This window comes from Aquila chrysaetos, chromosome 2 (assembly GCF_900496995.4).
Source record: "Aquila chrysaetos chrysaetos chromosome 2, bAquChr1.4, whole genome shotgun sequence".
Lineage (NCBI taxonomy): Eukaryota > Metazoa > Chordata > Aves > Accipitriformes > Accipitridae > Aquila > Aquila chrysaetos.
Window position 1 is genome coordinate 10,258,954 of NC_044005.1, and position 18,199 is coordinate 10,277,152.

The 18,199-nt window shown below is 43.8% G+C and overlaps 1 protein-coding gene across 1 annotated transcript; it reads left to right on the forward strand.

The window, feature by feature from the left end:
* The first annotated feature begins 1,498 nt into the window (after positions 1-1,498).
* CDCA4 (cell division cycle associated 4) lies at positions 1,499-10,302 on the forward strand. Its single transcript, XM_029999915.2, is given in 5 exon segments — positions 1,499-1,625; positions 5,951-6,032; positions 7,915-8,083; positions 8,086-8,192; positions 8,328-10,302. Coding segments are annotated over 4 exon segments (1,071 nt in total). The 5' UTR covers positions 1,499-1,625; positions 5,951-5,993; the 3' UTR covers positions 9,084-10,302.
* The last annotated feature ends 7,897 nt before the right edge of the window (positions 10,303-18,199 follow it).

The following is an 18,199-nucleotide window of genomic DNA, read 5'->3' on the forward strand; positions in this document are numbered from 1 at the left end:
AGAGGGAAGTCCAGAGAGGCTCAAAGGTTCTTGCAGGGTTTGTTGCGGGATTCCCTAGTTTAATTCTTTGCAGCCAAACTAGAGGCAGCCAATGTCAAGCTGAATAGAGCATGAGAATCTCTCTCTTTGTGGACTTGTTCTTTCAAAGTTTTGACTCGTATTTTTGCACCATGATGCCACAAACACGCTGCAAGGAACTGTAAAAAACACAAGGGGAAATACTGCACTTTGTAACCTGCCTTGTCCCAAAAGCAGATCTTGCTTCGCTATGGAAATGCTATTTCCTCCAGCTTTCCCGTGTCAAGCTACAGCTCTGTTGTTTTACAGCCTTTCGTACCGACCCTCAGCCCCAAGCCCCGTTGATCGCCCCCGGCGGTGCCTAGCCCACCCTTTCTCCATTTTCTTTCTCTCCTCGCCCCACCGCGGGCAGCAGATGCTCCCCCTGCCCGAGCCGCAGGCTGGAGGCAGCAGCTGCCGTGCCGCTGCGGCTCTCTGCCGGCAGCCGCAGCCAGGACAAGCCCGGCTCCCCCCCCGACCTCCCCTTCTGCCTGCTTTGGAGACAGCCGGCACGTAGCTGCAAGACCGGGAAAGCGACCGAGGAACGCTCGGCCGGCCTAAGTACTTGCAGATGTGCAGCAGCATCGAGCTGAAGTCACCGCAGCGTTCAAAGCTTTCGGGGTTGTTTTTTTTTTTTTGTTTTTTTTTTTTTTTTTCGCTCAGCAGGGCGGTTGGAGCTTTTGGGACAGCGGCTTCCTGAGGGGTGCGAAGCTTCACCCCTTCCCCTCGCCCCGAGGAAGCGGCTTCCCCGTCCTCTGACTCCGAGACGCGGGGCTGCGAAGCCGGGCCCAAACAGGAAATGCCACAGGCCTTGCTAATGGAGTCATGAGGCCTGGCACCCCCCGCGGGGCGGCCGCACCGGGGCGGGGGGGGGAAGCGGCTGCGAGGGCGGGCCGGCAGCGGTTGGCGCCGGGGGCTCCCCCGGCCCTGAGGGAAGCGGCGCCTGACGGCAGAGAGCGGCCGGGCCCAGCGGGGGAAGGCGGCGCGCCGCGGCCCGGGGGTGGGTGGCCGCCCCCCGCTCCTTGCGGCTCCCCGCGGGCTGCAGCGGGGCCAGGTCTGAACCTGTTCCCGCCGGAGCCCGTGGCCGGGAGCCCAGACGCGCCGCGGGCCCCTGGCTGCCGTTTGAAATCGGGGCTCCGCCTCGCCCCCCGCCTCCGCCTCCCGCCAGCCTCTCAGGGCCGAGGGGAAGGGCTCGGCCGCCGCGGCAACCTCGCAGCCTCCCGTGGGCGGTGCCTGGGGGGGGGCGGGAGAGGCCGGGCGCCGTGGCAACGGCGCCGCCAATCGCAGTGGTGAGCGGCGTCTGCGCGATTCGGCGGCGGCCAATAGCAGCTGCCGTTCCCTTGTAGGCGTGGCTGCCGGGGCAGGCCCGTCCCCCAGCGGGAAGACGGGGGTGGGGGAGGAAGCGAGTTCCTTTGTGGGCTTTGACAATAAGATGGCGGGCGGGGGGAGGCGGGGCCAACCGTAGGGACCAGCCCCGCCCCCTCCCTCAAGCGCGGAGCGGTCGGTGAGGCGGAGCGGGGGCTCCCGCGCTGGCAGGCGGCGGCGGCAGCAGCAGCGGCGGCGAGGTGGTGAGTACGGCAGGCTGGGCTGGGCTGGGTCGGGCGCGGCGTGTGGCCCCCCGGAGCCGCCCGCCTCCCCCGGGGCTCCTGCTGGGGACGGCGCGGGCGGGGAGCCGGTGGCGGCGGAGCCCGCGGAGGAGGGAGCCGATTCAAAATGGCGGCGGGCCGTTTGCCGGGAGCGCGGGACGGTGAGTAACTGCCGCGCGGGGCCGTTGGCGGCCACGCGCGCACCGCTGGAGCGTTGAGGGGCGGTGGGGGGGGACCGGGGCCCGTCTGCCCGTCGGCGCCGGGCGCCCCTCTCCTCCGCTCGGTCCCTTCCCCAGCCGCGCACTCCCATCGCCCGCTCCTCCACCCCCGGGCACCCTTCCGGCGCCGCCGCACGCCGTGGCGCCGCTGCCCTCCCACCGCCGGCGTGCCGTGCCTGGGGACCTCCCCCGGCTCCCCCAGCGCACGCATCGCGGCTCAACCCCGCCTCGGCCCCCGCCGCGCTCCCTCCCCCAGCCTCCGTCCGCCGGGGCTCGCTCCCCGCCCCGGCCGCGCCCGCCGGGCACGCCTCTCCCCGCCGGTTCTGGCGGGCCGCCCCCCACCCCCGGCCTCAGCCGCCCCGGCCACGGGCCTCCGTCGTCTGCGTTTCCACGAGCTTTCTGCTCCTCGCACCGCCTGCCGTCGCCCCTGCCCTGGGCGTGCGGCTGCCCCGGCTTCCCAGCCTGCCTTTCCTCGGGAGCTAGTGCCTTTTCCCGAAGCCCTCGTGTCCTGGAGAGGTGCCTGCTAGCCCCCTACGCCCGGGGGGTGGACCAAACCTCGGTGCTTTATAGGTGCCTTTGTCCCAGTCCGAATAGGGATGTTTCTGGCCCTACCAGCCCTCTGCTGTGTCTGCAGCCCACCTTGTAACTCAACACCACCGTACACACACATATGCATGCCTAAAGAGGAGTACCTGGCTTTCCATCTTCTTTTCACCATTACACGTAGCTTTGATTTCTTATCACAGTTGTTATAAATGACAGTTTTGCGGTGGGGGGGGGATTATGGAATCGTAGAATGGTTTGGGTTGGAAGGGACCTTAAAGATCACGTAGTTCCACCCTCCCCCACCATGGGCAGGGACACCTTCCGCTAGACCACGTTGCTCAAAGCCCCATCCAACCTGGCCTTGGACACTCCCAGGGATAGGGCATCCACAACTTCTCTGGGCAACCTGTTCCAGTGCCTCACCACCCTCACAGTAAAGAATTTCTTTCATATATCTAATCTAAATCTACCCTCTTTCAGTTTAAAACCATTACCTTTTGTTCTATCGCTACATGCCCTTGTAAAAAGTCCCTCTCCGGCTTTCCTGGAGGCTCCCTTTAGGTACTGGAAGGCTGCTATAATGTCTCCCCGGAGCCTTCTCTTTTCCAGCCTGAACAACCTCAACTCTCTCAGCCTGTCCTCATAGGGGAGGTGCTCCAGCCCTCTCATCATCTTTGTGATGAAGATGAATTAGATCATGAGGATGATTAGAGTGGTAGAGGGGAGATACAATACCTTCTAACCTTCCCATGCTAACCATCATCACTATACTTACATCTGTACAAAAAGCATCTTGCTTAAGTGAACCTCCAGCACTTGCCTAGGTAGTTCTTGTCTGCTTTCTCGTAAAGGTGAACAGTGCTAAAATTTTCCATCTTCTCTATTACCCCAACTCTTAGGAAGCGACTTTTCCCCTTGAGTACTTAAGTATATCTTGGGCAGCATATTTCTACATGAATCTGAATTGAGTGTGAATCTGGAATGTTTAAGTTGATGCTGTAGTAAGAATTGGTGCTTGAAATTTGATCCTTGTTTGTAAAGCAGACTGAGCATTTGTCAATCCCCAAAGCAAAACTTTTAATGAATTACATAATACGTGCTCCCTGTGCTACTATTAAAAAAAAAACAAAACCAAAAAACCCCCACCAAAACCCACAGAAACTCCTTTTTTTCATACTGTATTATGCTACAGATAGCTGTTGTCTCCTTGACAGCTCTTTTTGTACAGCTATTTCAAACAGTGCTTAAGTTAAACACGCTAAGTTTGGGCTCTTGAGACTCTGATAGTGGAAGAAGAGAGGTGATACAGCTAGTCTAGACATTGCCTCTTGGACAGAGACAGATGCTGCTTGAAATTATCAGAGAATTTTGAACACTTTGACTCCAAAGCAGCAGCAATCTTGCTCTCCTGTACCAAGAGGTTTTACACAATGGCTAATACCGTTTTGAGTATGTTAGTATGTAAATCAATAGAGAAATATATTTTAATCAATTAGGTTTTGAACTTCATACTTTCTTGAGATGAGTCCTTGTTGGAGATAGTGCAGGGAAGTCTGGGGAAGGTTTTTTATTTGCAAGGTTTTAATTGCATCTGATAATGGCTATGAAGTTAAATTTTTTTTTTTTTTTTTTTTTTTTTTACTGAGAACTTAGGTTCTGAGGCATGCTCATATGCCACCTAATAGAAATAAGTGCTGTGATGGGTATATTCTTTAAGTTTATGCTAACACAGGTCCACATGGTTTGTTTATTGCTCTACAGAAGAACCTGGAATCACATGCAGCAGGTCTTATGCATTTTTACATTGCATGGGCAAACTGTTTCCTTCTTTAGTATGCTAATAGACTGGACTGGTCTGCCAACATCCCCTATGTCTTTTCGTTTGTGGATGTGATAATGGCTCTTTTGCCAAGAACTCATGTGTTCCGGTCACCAGTCCCCTCCTCTATCAGTCTGCTATTTTGGGAGGCAAACGGTCAAAGCCTCTTCCTCTAAAATTGTCAGATATCCAAAACAGCACCAGAAAATATTTTCATTTATTGTTCTCGTGACTGCATCATCTTTATCCGTGGTTGTGGGGTTTTTGTGGGTTTTTGTTTGGATGGGTTTTTCTTTAAACAAAGTTTATGCCCTTGTCACCTACCCTAAAACTATAAGCATACCTATTGGGAATTCGGGGGTTCAAATAGTTACCATATACAGGCTGTCAGAGAGATTGCCCTTCATTTATAGAGTGTTTTGAAAGTATACCCAGGGAGCAAAAACTTCTGAACTTTTACAGCATCATAAGGTGTTTGACAGAAATAAATACTTTATTGACTTGACACTATGGTGTCTCACTGGAGTTGTAGTTCATATGCTTCATGACCCTCTCTTGAATGTTGCTGTGAGCTCAGTCTGTATAAGAGAATGAGACTACGAGTTGGTTGAAATACCGTTTCCATGACATAACAGCATTTTAGTCTGAATATTTTGAGATCGAGTCAAAAGATTTTGGCTTGAGAGTGTTTAAGGTGGGGTTTTTGTTGTGGTATTTTAACAAGTATGCAGTTTCTTGAGAAAAATGTGTTTGCTGCCCCTCCAAGTCCTTTGTTGACCATCTCCTTCCCTCCCAATTTTGAGAGCAAGCACTCTTCAAGTATTTTTTATTACCAGCCACAATAGAAAATAAAAATAGATGTCCATATGCATCCTTTTTACTTGTTTCTTTTTGAGGTATGTACTTAAGTTGCAGACACTGAACTGTCTTGTACTGTACAGACATGTCTAGAAAAGTATCTGAATTGTTTTCATATTTTATCGTATAAGTTTTTGTAGCCTGTTGAAACAGAGGATTCTTTTAGGTTTCAGTAATTAAAGGAATTGTTGCATGTGTTTGGTAGTTGTATTTGGTATATCAAATCTTATTTTGCCTTAAATGTGTTTTAAAAACTCAGCTTTTATAGTTAAAACAATTTAATTACTGTCATTACTTTCATTATTGTCATCTTGCAAAGTAAATCTTAGTCATAGTTTCTGTGCTGGTAAAGGAAAATCCTGCCTGGTTTTGCTGTGTTTCAGTTTTATATTTGTGTGTGCTTGCTCTTTTTCTCTAAATGCTACAGTGATACATGGTTTTGTACAACAAAGGTGAAAACTGTATAGTTTTGTGATAAAAGTAACGAAGACTTCCTTTCAGTATGCTTTTGTGTGCATTTAAATTTTTCAGATGATCGCTAAAGATTTTGTTTGCTCTTCAAATGGCAAAGGCATAGGGATAAGGGAGAGGCTGGTCCAAAGGTCAGGGTAACAGCCTAGGACTTGGACTTAAAACTGGCAGTTTCCTTCTCCTGCTGCAGATTTTGGGTGTATTGTCGGGCAAATCACCTTTGTGCTCTAGCTGTAAATTGGGTTTAATAGTACTATTCAAGTTTGTAGGAGTGTTGTGAGGATAGAGATACTGAAACAATTGAAAAGAGAGATGTATAAGTTTCTGAAATGGGAAACTATTTTGTTCTGCACCTCCTGTACTTGCCTGACATCTTCCTTCCCGGTGCTTGGTAGGTGGTGCTCTTAACTTTTACTGTATGGACTCTTGCTCAGTAGCATGGGAGAAGAGGAAGGACTGCATCAAACACAATTACTGGTATGTAATTTTTTGCTTCTTAAATGAAACTGTAATCTGTTATTTTGTGCAGTCTTAGGAACAGGGTGACAAAGAACTGTTTTTATGATGTAAGATACTAATTGGAAGTAAGTGTTACAGGAAAAAATCCAGTGAATGCTGTGAAAGGTTTACCTTTAAGAATCTGTAAACATGTTTTCCTCTGCTGCTACACACCCAAGTGTATGTTTTCTAGTTTTCTGCTGTGTCCTGTTCTTCTGTTGATTTGCCTTAGAAGGCATTTAAATGCCAAGTAGTAGATGTATGAAAACCAGGTTAACGTTCAATTGAAGTTTTAATTATTCTTCACAAGAATATAAGTTGAAATAAAAGAAGCTTCAAACTCTGCACAGAGTGTTTAATGTTTGATGACATAGTCATACATGGTTGATTAGTAGACCCAAAAGATATTTCTAGAGGTCAAGTTTCACATGGTGCGTGTGTGTTTAGGAATCACTGTACATACAACTTTGTAGGAAAAATTAAATGGTATATCCTCTGATACGAAGTTTGCAGGAATACCTAAAAATCCAGGAAAGGCACTATCAAGCAAAAACTTGGGTTGTATTTAATGGGAATAATGCAAATATGTTAGGTTACGGGAGAAACTTTTAAAAGAAACTTCCAAAGCATTTAATATATTGGTAATCCTTGGATAGCTTTGAAGAAGTCTATGAAAAATGACCATAAGACCAAGTTCATATATTCTATATTGTAGTCTCTGTGTATTATGATTTCTAAAGAGTTTTGTACCTTCAGTGGAAAGAAATCTTTAAGAGTTGGCGAATACAAAAAAAGGTTATTTCATGGATATATACAGCAATGTAAGAAGTATTGTACAGAGTCAGACCAAATGTTTATCTGGCTGCTGTGCTATCCCCAGGTTTTCAGAGTAGATAAGTATGTAGTGTATTTCGAAAGGAACAGTGTTGTTGCACTTTGGTGGATTTTTAGTGACTCTGAAAAAGCTGAGAGAGAGCTCCCTGAAAATATGTGGAACATACTGTAGCAACCAGAAAAGCAAGGCAGAGGTTAGGTCTTACCTTGGGAAATGGAAAATGATATAGAAAGACACTGCAATAGTTTTTTTGGGTTTATCACCTTTTAGTTGAAAAACTTTGTTTTGTTTGGGTCACTACGTTAAAAAAAATACCCAAATATTGGGTAAACAGGAATTCTAAGGACAGAAGACTCAGAAGGGACATAACAAAGGTGCATGAATGTAAAGATCAGGTACCAGCTTTCATCTGCAGCCTAATTTTTATAAGATGAAAAGAAGTGACATCTATTGCATTTAAAAAAAAGAAAAAAGTTACTTTGTATTTCAAGAGATCACCTGCAATATTTGCATGGGGCACTGCTGTCAAAATTAGTGCAATTCAGAAGAAGATCTGGAGGCTAGTGCTTGAAAGTCATACCTTGGAAAATTCAGCGAGTGATTTTTAGATGTAAATAATGAGAAACCTGGATGCTCCCCACTTATTTTTAGCTGGAGAACCTAAACTAGGAATGTGGGAATTTTGCTTTCTTACAGTCAACTGGGAAAGAAGTACAGAAGCCCGTACAGAGGATGACTGTCCCTATCCTTATTGGACTTGCACAATTCATATTGGAATTACACAGTTCATTTACTCACCTGAGTGAGGGAACCAGAAGGACTGCTTTAGGCACCTCAGTTGAATGTCTCAAGTTATATGGAACAAATGTAAATCTTACTCGCCCTGTAGCCAAAATAAGCTAACCTTTTCAAGTATGCTGCCCATGGTATTTTTTTCGTGTTACTCTGTTAGGCATGTTGATGTTCTGGAGGGGTCAAAACTTTTAAAGATGGTATGCCAGGTTGTATTTTTATTTCCAAAATTAGAGGTTAAGCATGCCAGTAGAAACTTGGGAGGAGCGAGGAGAAACTGCCTCTCCAGTAGGTGAAATACAGCCGTTGGGATGTTTGCTTCTGTGCGAAGCAGCGGCTCCTGACTTCCATCCAGTGTGGAGGTTAATGGGAGCCAGGAGCTGGAAGCCCCTGCCTCTCTCCGATGCCATGACTTGTGGACCTGCTCACCCCTGGTTCCCCAGTGCCGTCTTTGGGACCCAGTCCACATGTTCCTGACCCCTGTTGTACCACACTGGCCATTCTATAACCTGGTATGACAATTCTGATGTTTCTATCTTAAAAGAATTTGCTGTTTAAAGTTTTCTGGTTTGTTTTTTTAGTCTTTCTTTTCACCTCTCTCGAGCTGTTTACGTTGTACAAGAATTTTTTTTTATTTTTTTTAACAGGACACAATGTTTGTGCGAGGATTAAAGAGAAAATGTTTTGATGGTGAAGAAGATATTGAAGGAACTCTGGCTGGTATTAAGGCTATTCCTTCATATAATCTTCAGCGGCAGTCACTTTTAGATATGTCCTTGGTTAAACTTCAGCTGTGTCACATGCTGGTTGAACCTAACCTTTGTCGTTCGGTACTTATAGCCAACACGGTACGGCAGATCCAAGAGGAAATGACTCAAGATGGGACTTGGCAGATGATAAATACACAGAGTACAGGGCAGGCATCCCTGGATCGTCTTGTTTCAACAGATATCCTCTGTCGTTCATCTAGGGAACAAGCTGAGGGAAAGCATGTTCCAGGCTATACTACTTTTAATAAAGACTTTGAGGGTGACCAGGCACAAGATAGTTCAGAAACTATGTCAACAGCCCCTTCAGTGCAAGTTCCGAGAAACCTGCAGAGCAATGTGTGGGAAATGGAGAATCCACAAGAAAATAAAGGAAACTTTCAAAAATCATTAGATCAAATATTTGAGACACTGGAGAATAAAAGTCCTAATTCTGTTGAAGATCTGTTTTCAGAAGTTGACAATTCTTACTATGATCTTGATACTATGTTAACAGGCATGATGAGCAACTCAAAAATGGGACACTGTGATGGGCTTGAAACGTTTTCTTCTCCCACAGCTACAGCTTCTAACTCTAATTGTAAATCTGATCTTAATGAGCTTGATCATATTGTGGAAATCCTTGTTGAATCCTGAAACTCCTTGTGTAGGAGATAAAGATCTGTTAATGGGAAGAAAAGACTCGAGAAAGTTATTTCTACAGTTTGTTCTATCAAATCTGCACGTGTATTTTACAAATATCTATATAATATATAGATATATATATTAAAAAGCACTTCATATTGCAAAGGAGTGTTAACTCTTAAAGTTAACCTGCAACTTGTAGTGTAATAATCTGATTTATTGTCCATTGAACTGTAAGTACATACGGTAAATGTTTTTAAGTTTTGGGTCCAAGGCTCTTGAAATTGGGTTCCTTTTACCAATTTGTTTTAGCCTTTGATGGAGGATGTGCTCAGTGAGAGGGATTCTCTCATCTTTTTCTTATACTTCTCCCAGTAAGAATGGTAATAAACATAGAGAGAAGTTAGATAACTGGTTTCCTATTTTCCTCCGGTTTCCACTTTGTTACATCACAAAACTCCTGCTGCTTCTGTTCTAAGTCGCTACATGGCTCTTAAAGAGCAGTATGCAATAGTTCCTGTTATCCTAGCTAGTGTGTTCTGGTTTTTGCTACAATTTTTACTTCAAAAATAGTTTTTAAAGTGTTTATTGGTGTTTAGATTTTTCCAGGTATTTTCCTAAAATATATTTTTACTACAGATGTTATGTCAGCTGCTAACTTAGTAACTTTTGATCATATCTGCAGTTGATGTATTTTTTGAACGATTTTCAAAAAGGGATGTTTTTTTTTACCGTGAGCTACCCAATGTAGTTCAGTAAAGTGTATGTAAATGTAAATATACAATTTTATACTTTACATTAAAATGTAAGAGCTGTTTTCATGATTCTGTTTTATAGAGTAGTGCTTTACTAAATTGAGAATTGTAAAATTATGCTTTTCATACCCCATATACTTGAGTATCATTAGAGGAAGAGCTTTGATCCAGCTAGATACAGTTACATTTAATTCATTTCAGACCATGCTTTTTGTTAACTACAAACCTAAATTGCATAGGTTTTTATTTATGTGTATTTATATGTAAATGTCATCAAGTGAATTGTTTTATCACTGAAGTCTACCATCAAATATTTGTTTATGTGGGATAACTATCTTGCACTAATTACTACAAAAAGTGTTATTAGCGGCCTTTAAATCTCAACTGGTATGTCATGATGTCTTGTCATAATTAATATGCTCCACTCTTACCAAGGGTTTCCTCTTGGCTTTTTTTAATAACAAAAGATAATACAACATGGGATGGTGTTTGTTCTTCAAGTAGCCGCATTTGGTTTAGAGTGTATATAATTAAGCTTATTCTTATGAGACTTTTTCAGAGGAAAGGGATAGATCAAGTACAGTGTATGATTTTGTTATAAAATGACAAATATTTACCTTCACAAGCTGGTACTGGGGAAGAGGCCTGAACTAGCAGGGAGGTGGAGGAGGGGGAAAAGATTGATTGGTTTCTGGAATGTGTTAGCATTGGTCGTGCCATGGGAAGACATCCGCCAGTAACTCAGTTGTTTTCTGTAGACCCGAACCAAGCAAGTTCCTGAATATGAAGAGAATACCTTTCTGCATCTGACAGACTCTGCCTTCCCACAAGTGACCTCACCTACTACACACTATCCTTTTCAGATTCTCAAACCCCTAAAAAGGGGAGGGTGGGGGCAGGGGCGTGTTAAGGACACTCCAGTGTCACCTCCACAAAAGGAGACCACCGACCTTATGGTTTCAGCCAGTGCTTTAGAAGCATCTGGTTTGGGGAGAAATGGTACCACTTTGCTAAATTTTTCAAACTTGATAGTTGAATGCATATTAGCTCAGCTGCATGAAACCATGCAGTTGGTGTGAGTCTTTAGTGAATTTGAAAATCTTTCTTGTATTAAACTTGGCATGAGATAACCTGTAGTTGCTGTAGTAGTTAAACATTGCTTCCTCAATTAAAGCTTGATTAATAACTTCTTATTAGGATGAAATAGCATATAGACACTTGGCAAATTCAGTCCATATGATATAGCTGGACCAAAGAAGCATGCCAATACTACATGTCTTAATAGAGATATAATGGAAAGGTGTTGCAGTAGTACATCCTGCTTCAGGAGGATATGAATGTTGATGTGAACTGTCATATCTCACAGTGAAACAACAGTCTGTTTTATTTGTCAGTGTTTGTTGTAGTATCAGAGATTGCTTCAAAATTCTAAATCCACAGGAAATTTTTCTTTATGCTTTTCTGTGTGTGAATAGGTCCACTGAATCAGACAGCAGATGCCTTAGGGTAAAGCAGAAAGCCAGGCAGTTTCAAAGTTTTATAAAGGGAACATTAGCATTGAGTTGAATAACTAAAAATCTTCTGTCCCTCTGGGAAAGTTCCCCAAAACTTCTCTGAACTGTGGTTGAAAACCCACAGGTTTGAACAACTGTGGGTGTTCCCCTCTGCTCCCCCTTAAGCTCCATTTTCATTGAATGAGCAATTGCATGCTAATGTATTTAAAAAGATGCTCTCCCCCTGCCTCCTTAGTGGGCATCAATCTCCATGTTACAGGTAGGAATTAGTATAATTTGTTCATAACTCTTAAACTGAATGTGTCAAATGCATGTGTGTGTATATGTATCTGTATCTCTGTGTACAAACCATCTAGCTGGGTGCATTCCTTTACTGAGGAAGCTATGCCTAGTTAGAGCAATTTGTAGAGACTACTTGGCTTAACGGGAAAGGTATTAGGTAAGTATGCATTTATGTAGTTAAGCATTTAAACAGGAAAACATATCCTGTTTTATTATGTTCTTAAAACTTATGCCAAATCTTATGTGCTTTTACATGCCTGGTATCTTGGCTCAGGTCTTCAGCAGGTATAAGAATTTGTATTGCTGAAACTTGCACAGTCACTGCACCGAACTGATGTGTGCCTAGAACTGGTCTGACTTTGCAAGGACCAGTCAGTGCAAAATCGGCTTGTCTCCCTACTGCTTTATTGGTGTGTCTCAGTCAATTTCAGCTGCTTATGCTGGGTAGCTTCACTTCTCCTGTTGGTTGTTTTTTTTTTTTAAAAAAAAAAAAAAAAAAAAAAAGGAACTGTTGTGGTTTAACCCCAGCCAGCAACTAAGCCCCATGCAGCTGCTTGCTTACTCCCCCCCTGCAGTGGGATAGGGGAGAGAAGGGGCGGGGGGGGAGTGAAACTCGTAGGTTGAGATAAAGACAGTTTAATAGGATGGAAAAGGAAGGGAAAATAATAATAGAATATACAAAAGAAGTGATGCACAATACAATTGCTCACCACCCGCTGACTGATGCCCAGCCAATCCCCGAGCCATGGTGCCCCGCGGCCACCTTCCCCCAGTTTATGTACTGGGCATGATGTAATATGGTATGGAATACCCCTTTGGCTCGTTTGGGTCAGCTGTCCTGGCTGTGTCCCCTCCCAACTTCTTGTGCACTCCCAGCCTCTGCTGGCAGGGCAGTGTGAGAAGCTGAAAAGTCCTTTGCTTAGTATAAACACTGCTTAGCCACAATTAAAACCTCAGTGTGTTACCAACATTATTCTCATCCTAAATCCAAAACACAGCACTATACTAGCTACTAGGAAGAAAATTAACTATTGCAGCCGAAACCAGGACAAGAGCTTTATTTTTTAACTTGCATTGTCATTTCTTTGCTAGTCCAAAAACATCTTAGTTAAATATGCATCACTTAAAGGTTAATACAGTGTTTTTCCCCTCTATGTATTCCTCTTAAGATACTGAGACATCAGAAATGATAGGGTGCCTGTAAAACAGTGAATTTTAAATTACATGTTTTGTGAACTGTTACTACAAATGGCAAGAGATACTTGCTGATGGTGGTTTTCTTAATTTCTACATATAAATGGGAAATAATTTAACTCTGTTAAATTAGGAAAGGCTTCTGTCAGATTTTGCTACCACTTCTAGCACCCTTTTTAATTCTATGTGCTCCTAGGGAAAAGAGTCGTGAAACTTGCACGGCAGTCAATGCTGTGTCTCAAACAAGGCTGTTGGTCTGAATGACATAACTCAGCTGTAGACTTGCACAAAAGAAAGTACTTTCAAGCAAACAGCTAACATTAGATCTGCTTTATTCTCAGGTAACCTTGAATATCTGTCCATATCTGTTCCCTTCTGCCTCTGTGCCTGTGGTTTTATTTCTCCTCCCTCGCCAGAAAATCCAGATCGCATGGAGCTTCTGAAGCTTGGGCATTCAGCAAAGGCAAGAAGTGTGAGGATCCAGGTTGCATTAACAATGGCTTTGTGCACACAAAAGCTTGTCTGCTTATCGCTTCCCTGTTTGTTTGCTGTTTGTTGGGTTTTTTTAATCCCCTTTCTCTTCCGCAGCTCTGTGAGTTTATCTAGCAAAAGATGTTGCCTGTCTCTGTGAACACAGCCATATTTGCCTGAAGGAAAAATTTGGTAAACGAAGAGGGAATCGTTTCTTTGGATGAAAAGCACCTTTCCGGACTGCCTCAGAGGCGCAGCAGTGAGGGTTTCAGCCTTGAGCAGGTTAGGGATGCACATGCAAGTCTTCACACTCACCAGGAATTACCTGTTTTCAAAACTGTCCTTAGATTTTTTGAAGTCTCAGGTATGCCTGGACTGCTTTAGTAGGCATTTTTAAAAGCGTTGTTGTAAATTGACCGATAGTATAGTTTTATATTGTGATTATCAGGCCATTATGGATGTCTTGTGCCTCAGAATATTGATTTGAGTGTATGACTGCTTTACAGTTCTGCAACTTACTCCATACTCCCATATAACTAAACAAACTGTCAAAAGCTAGGATGAAAAAAATAATCCATTTATTTGCTGATGTCTAGGGTAAGGCAAAAATGCTTTCAAAAGTGACTTCTTTTCAAAGTGAAAGTATGTTTGTCTCAGGCCTAGGATGTATAGTCCCTTATGCAAAAAACCCGTGACTGATCATGACAAATTTTGATTGCTCATCAACTCTTAAATGAGTGTGATTTCACACTATGTGATTAATACTGAAAGTACATCACCACCAAGTTCCGAAGAAATGAAATACACATCTTAGAAAATATGTATTTTTGTCAATTTGGCTTGTTCAGCTGTAAGCTTTTGCAAGGATTGTTTAAACTCCTTTTGGTGTCTCTTGCAAAGTTGACAGTTAAGATAAATTTTCCTATATTTTCAAGGAAGTTCCGCAGAGATGAAATCCCACTGAATAATTCAAGTTGTCAGGAAAGAGATTTACTTCAGATGTCTGTAGTGACTTGACTTCTTTTTTTTTTTTTTTTTTTTTTTTTTAAGACAGTGAAAAATACTAAAATTTCATTGTCTGACATGATTTTCATAAGTAGTGGTAGCTTTTTTTTAAAAACAATTGCTCCTTTGCTTAACCAAGATTTCCCCCAAATGAGTGTTTTATGACCTGAAGAATTATTGTGGTAAATGCTGATGCACGACCAACATGTCAACAGGAAAATATAAAGCTAGAGGCAGCTTTCCATTGCAGGGAAAACATTCAGTAATTTCAACTGTCATCTTTTTAGGGAAGAATAATTGAAGATACAGGTGATTACATGACTTCTTGCAAAAACAGAATTAAAAAGAAATTGTATCCACATGTCTGCTGTATTTGGAAGTCCCCTAGGAGCATGAGGGAAGTGGCAAGTACATACTGCAATAGTAAAATGCTGCAACAAAGCAACAGTATATTGTATTTTTCACGTGCCAATTACAGACAAGTTTTGGAGATCAAGAAAATGTAATGTAACTTCAACTTCGGGTTGTGCAAGCTTCCAAAACAGGACTTCTAAAGGGAAGAGCAGGTATGTTGCTAAAAAAAAAAAAAAAACACCACACACCAAAAGAGTTTTAATACTCAGAGGAGAAAAAAACGGTACTTAAAACAAATTCACTTTTCCGTGTTTGAGATAAGTACTGAGACAAATGCTAGATACGGAAAGTACTGGGTGTTGGGAGGGTTTTTTTGTCCAGTGAGCTGAGTGAAGTTTAAGATAAAACTGTTGAATGGTTATTTGTTTTAATTGAAGCCCAGTAACATGGTTTGCTTTTGTGTGTCTGCTTTGTTTGAAAGGTATAGGGAGAAAGTGCTTTTTCTTGTAAATTGTGATTCTTCTGACAAAATAGCATAATGGCTTATTTAGTACTCTGACAAATATTCAATAATGTGTTCTGTTTTTTAAAAAAAATTATCATCTTAAGTCATGGCTTGCTTTTTTTTTTCTTTTTTTAAACTTGAGTAAGTGTGGGATTAGTTAGTAGTTCACAGAGGCTTTGCCACCAAAAACAGGTGGTAAAACTAACCAGGCTTTTGTGCAGTAGGCACTACCCTTTCTCGCTTTCTTGTGGAAGTATGGCATACATGATCGTTCTGTCATTCAGCTTTAGAATAGCTAATGAATTTCAACCAAATCTGGCAGACCTCACAGTCACTACATTTTCAGAGGGGTTTTTTTGGTGGGTTTTTTTGTGTGTGGCTTTTTTTTAAGTGTGGAGGTGAAAGAAAGATCAGAAGAAAACTGCATTCTGTACTGATACATGGTAATCCAGATAAGGGAGAGACATTTGTAAGTTCCCAGGCATAAGACTAGCTTCAATTAGAGCTTGTACCTTAGACACAGAGGCAATTAATCACAGGCATAAATCCATAGGAAAGCAGTCTTCATTAGTTCCTGTGTTCCTGGAACTGTGTTTTTGAATAGATGCTGAAGGTAAGCAGAAGTAGCAGACTCCAGTAATCCTTTCAGATGAGTTATATAGAGACCCTGATTGGGTTTGGGGTTGGGGTTTTTTCTGGCTCACGTGAAATTTGCTGCAAAAGCAAAAATGCTGCTCGTGAGAATGGTATCCTGGCCTTCTGCAGTGAGTGTAGTCATACTGAAAGACCATGTTTAAATCAAAAAAAAATCGTATTGCTAAGTCCTCTGTTTGCCTCGAGGTTAAAGGCAAAATGGGAGTGCATTAAAGACTCCTAGAACATGACCTCATTTGAGAAAGTAAGGGCCTTTTAAAGAAAAGTTTTTTGTCAAGAAAGACCTTACATGCGAGCTCAGACCTCTGAATTCTTAAGCCTGTGAGACAAGCACAGCTCCTCTAGCTTAAGAGGTGAGTTGCACGGGACATAAACATCTCTAAGCTGAACTAGGTTCCAGTTCTCTTACATGAATCCCACTGTTGACACAAGCAAAAAAGTGACAAAAACCTTTGCAAATAATCAGTGTATTTTCTTTAATTTCTATTAACTTCTCCAAATGTTAGGCCATAAATCCAAAGTTCTAATGCACGTATTTAAACAACTCCATGTTAATTTTTTTTTTTTTAGATCTTGTCAGAGCATGTATGAAACAGAACCGACCTTTCTAGAAATGCCTGCTGTAGAAGGCATGCGCACCCTTTTCTGTTAAAACAAAAATTGGTTACAAAACCGCTGACCGCATTATGTTCATAATTTAGGAAAGAGTGGGGAAGGCAGAGTGACTGGTGTTGGTGTCTTTCTGAGAGGTCTGCTGACCGGGAGGAGAATGTCAGGGTGGCTCAGGTACTGCATTAAATCCCTGTAGCTGTAGAGAGGAATGAATTGTCTGCTGTACCAGTGCTACGGGGTTGCCTGGAGAATGTATAGTTTTGGCCAACGGGGGTCAGGTCTAGAAAACCTAATTTTTGCTCAAGTTATTAAAACACTGTAGTGGTGCGGCTGGTTAAATTACCGCTTTATATGCTGCATTAGACATAATCATTCCAGATCGGTCCTTTCTACGCCAGCTACCTTTGTACGCCTATCCTGTGTCTGTTCCTCGGAGATAATCCCTGGCATATGGCAGGGGTCGGTCCTGGTGCGATACTCCTGGTTGTCCCTGGTTGACTTGAGCAGACAGAAGAACCCTGAACATCTTAGAACTACTTTTCCACTTAAGGCATGGTATGGGGGGGGGATATTTGGTCTGCTCCTTCCCGGCTGCCACCGGTCCCCCACTCGCACTTGGTGCAGCAGATGGACCGTGGGGCTAGGGGTGTCACCCCTCAGCCGTTCGGGGAGGCATCCTCCTCTCCGGCAGCGTGTCAAAAAGGATTCATTAATGCTTCTTGCGGCAGCACTCGCTCCCCTTCTGTGCTCCGTGACCCCTGGCAGCGAGGTCAGAGCACAGCTGTGGCCCAGAATCGGTGGCGGCAGGAGAGAGGTGGCCTGGAGACGTGTCCCCTCGCCGCCGGCGATGGGTCCTGCGGGGCTCCGCTGCGGCTTTCTGTGCCTCTCTGCCCTTCGCCCCTTCCTTCGGGTCGCCTCCCTACTCCTTCTTCCTACCCCTGCACAAATGCCCGTCAGGAGGCGCAGGGGTTAAAATCTGTTGGGCCTGAGGGGCTTCAGCGAAACATCAGCTTTCTTGAGCTGAATAATCACAGAAAGCAACTGATCTTTCATCGGAGTTGTAGTTCATCACCACCAGACAACCACAAGTGTTTCTGTAGTATTAGACCAACATACAATCTGTGTGAATTTGGTCTGCGCCTGTATTCTGCGTAGGAAGAACCTGTCTGTGCAAACGTGCTTGATTTTTGTTTGGTTTTACTGTCCTGCAGATCAACCCGAACCCATCTCCGAGAGAGCTGAGCAGCTTTTTGGGGATTCATCAGGTAACCCACGGTAGGGCTCGACAAAGGCTCAAAATCAATCTTTACAAATACTTAAATGTCAGATTTTGAAATCAGGTTTGCGCACACACTTGTGCCAATATAACTTGATTACGCAAATGCCTCTGGGAAGCAAATACAAGAGGTTTGAGCATGGCCAAACCCGCCTCATCTTTAAAGGAAAAAAAAAAAATCAAGTGAGTATTTATGGAAGAATTGTGCAATGTTTGATGTAGCTTTATCGCTGGTCGGGAGACACGTGCGCCTCGTTTCCCAACTGCCCTTGTAAACGGGAGTTGTAGGAATGCTGCTTTATGGAGGCCCTCGCGCTTCCTCTTACTTAAATTTGGCAATTTCGGTCAGAGACTGACTGCGAGTTATAACCAAAAAAAAAAAACCAACGCGGGGGGGGGGTGTTGCAGGGCTCGGGTCAGGGCTGGCCGGTGCCTCCGCGGGGAGGTTTCAAGCCCCGACGTGCGCGGCAGGACCGCCCGCCCGGGGAAGGCGGGACACCGCCCGC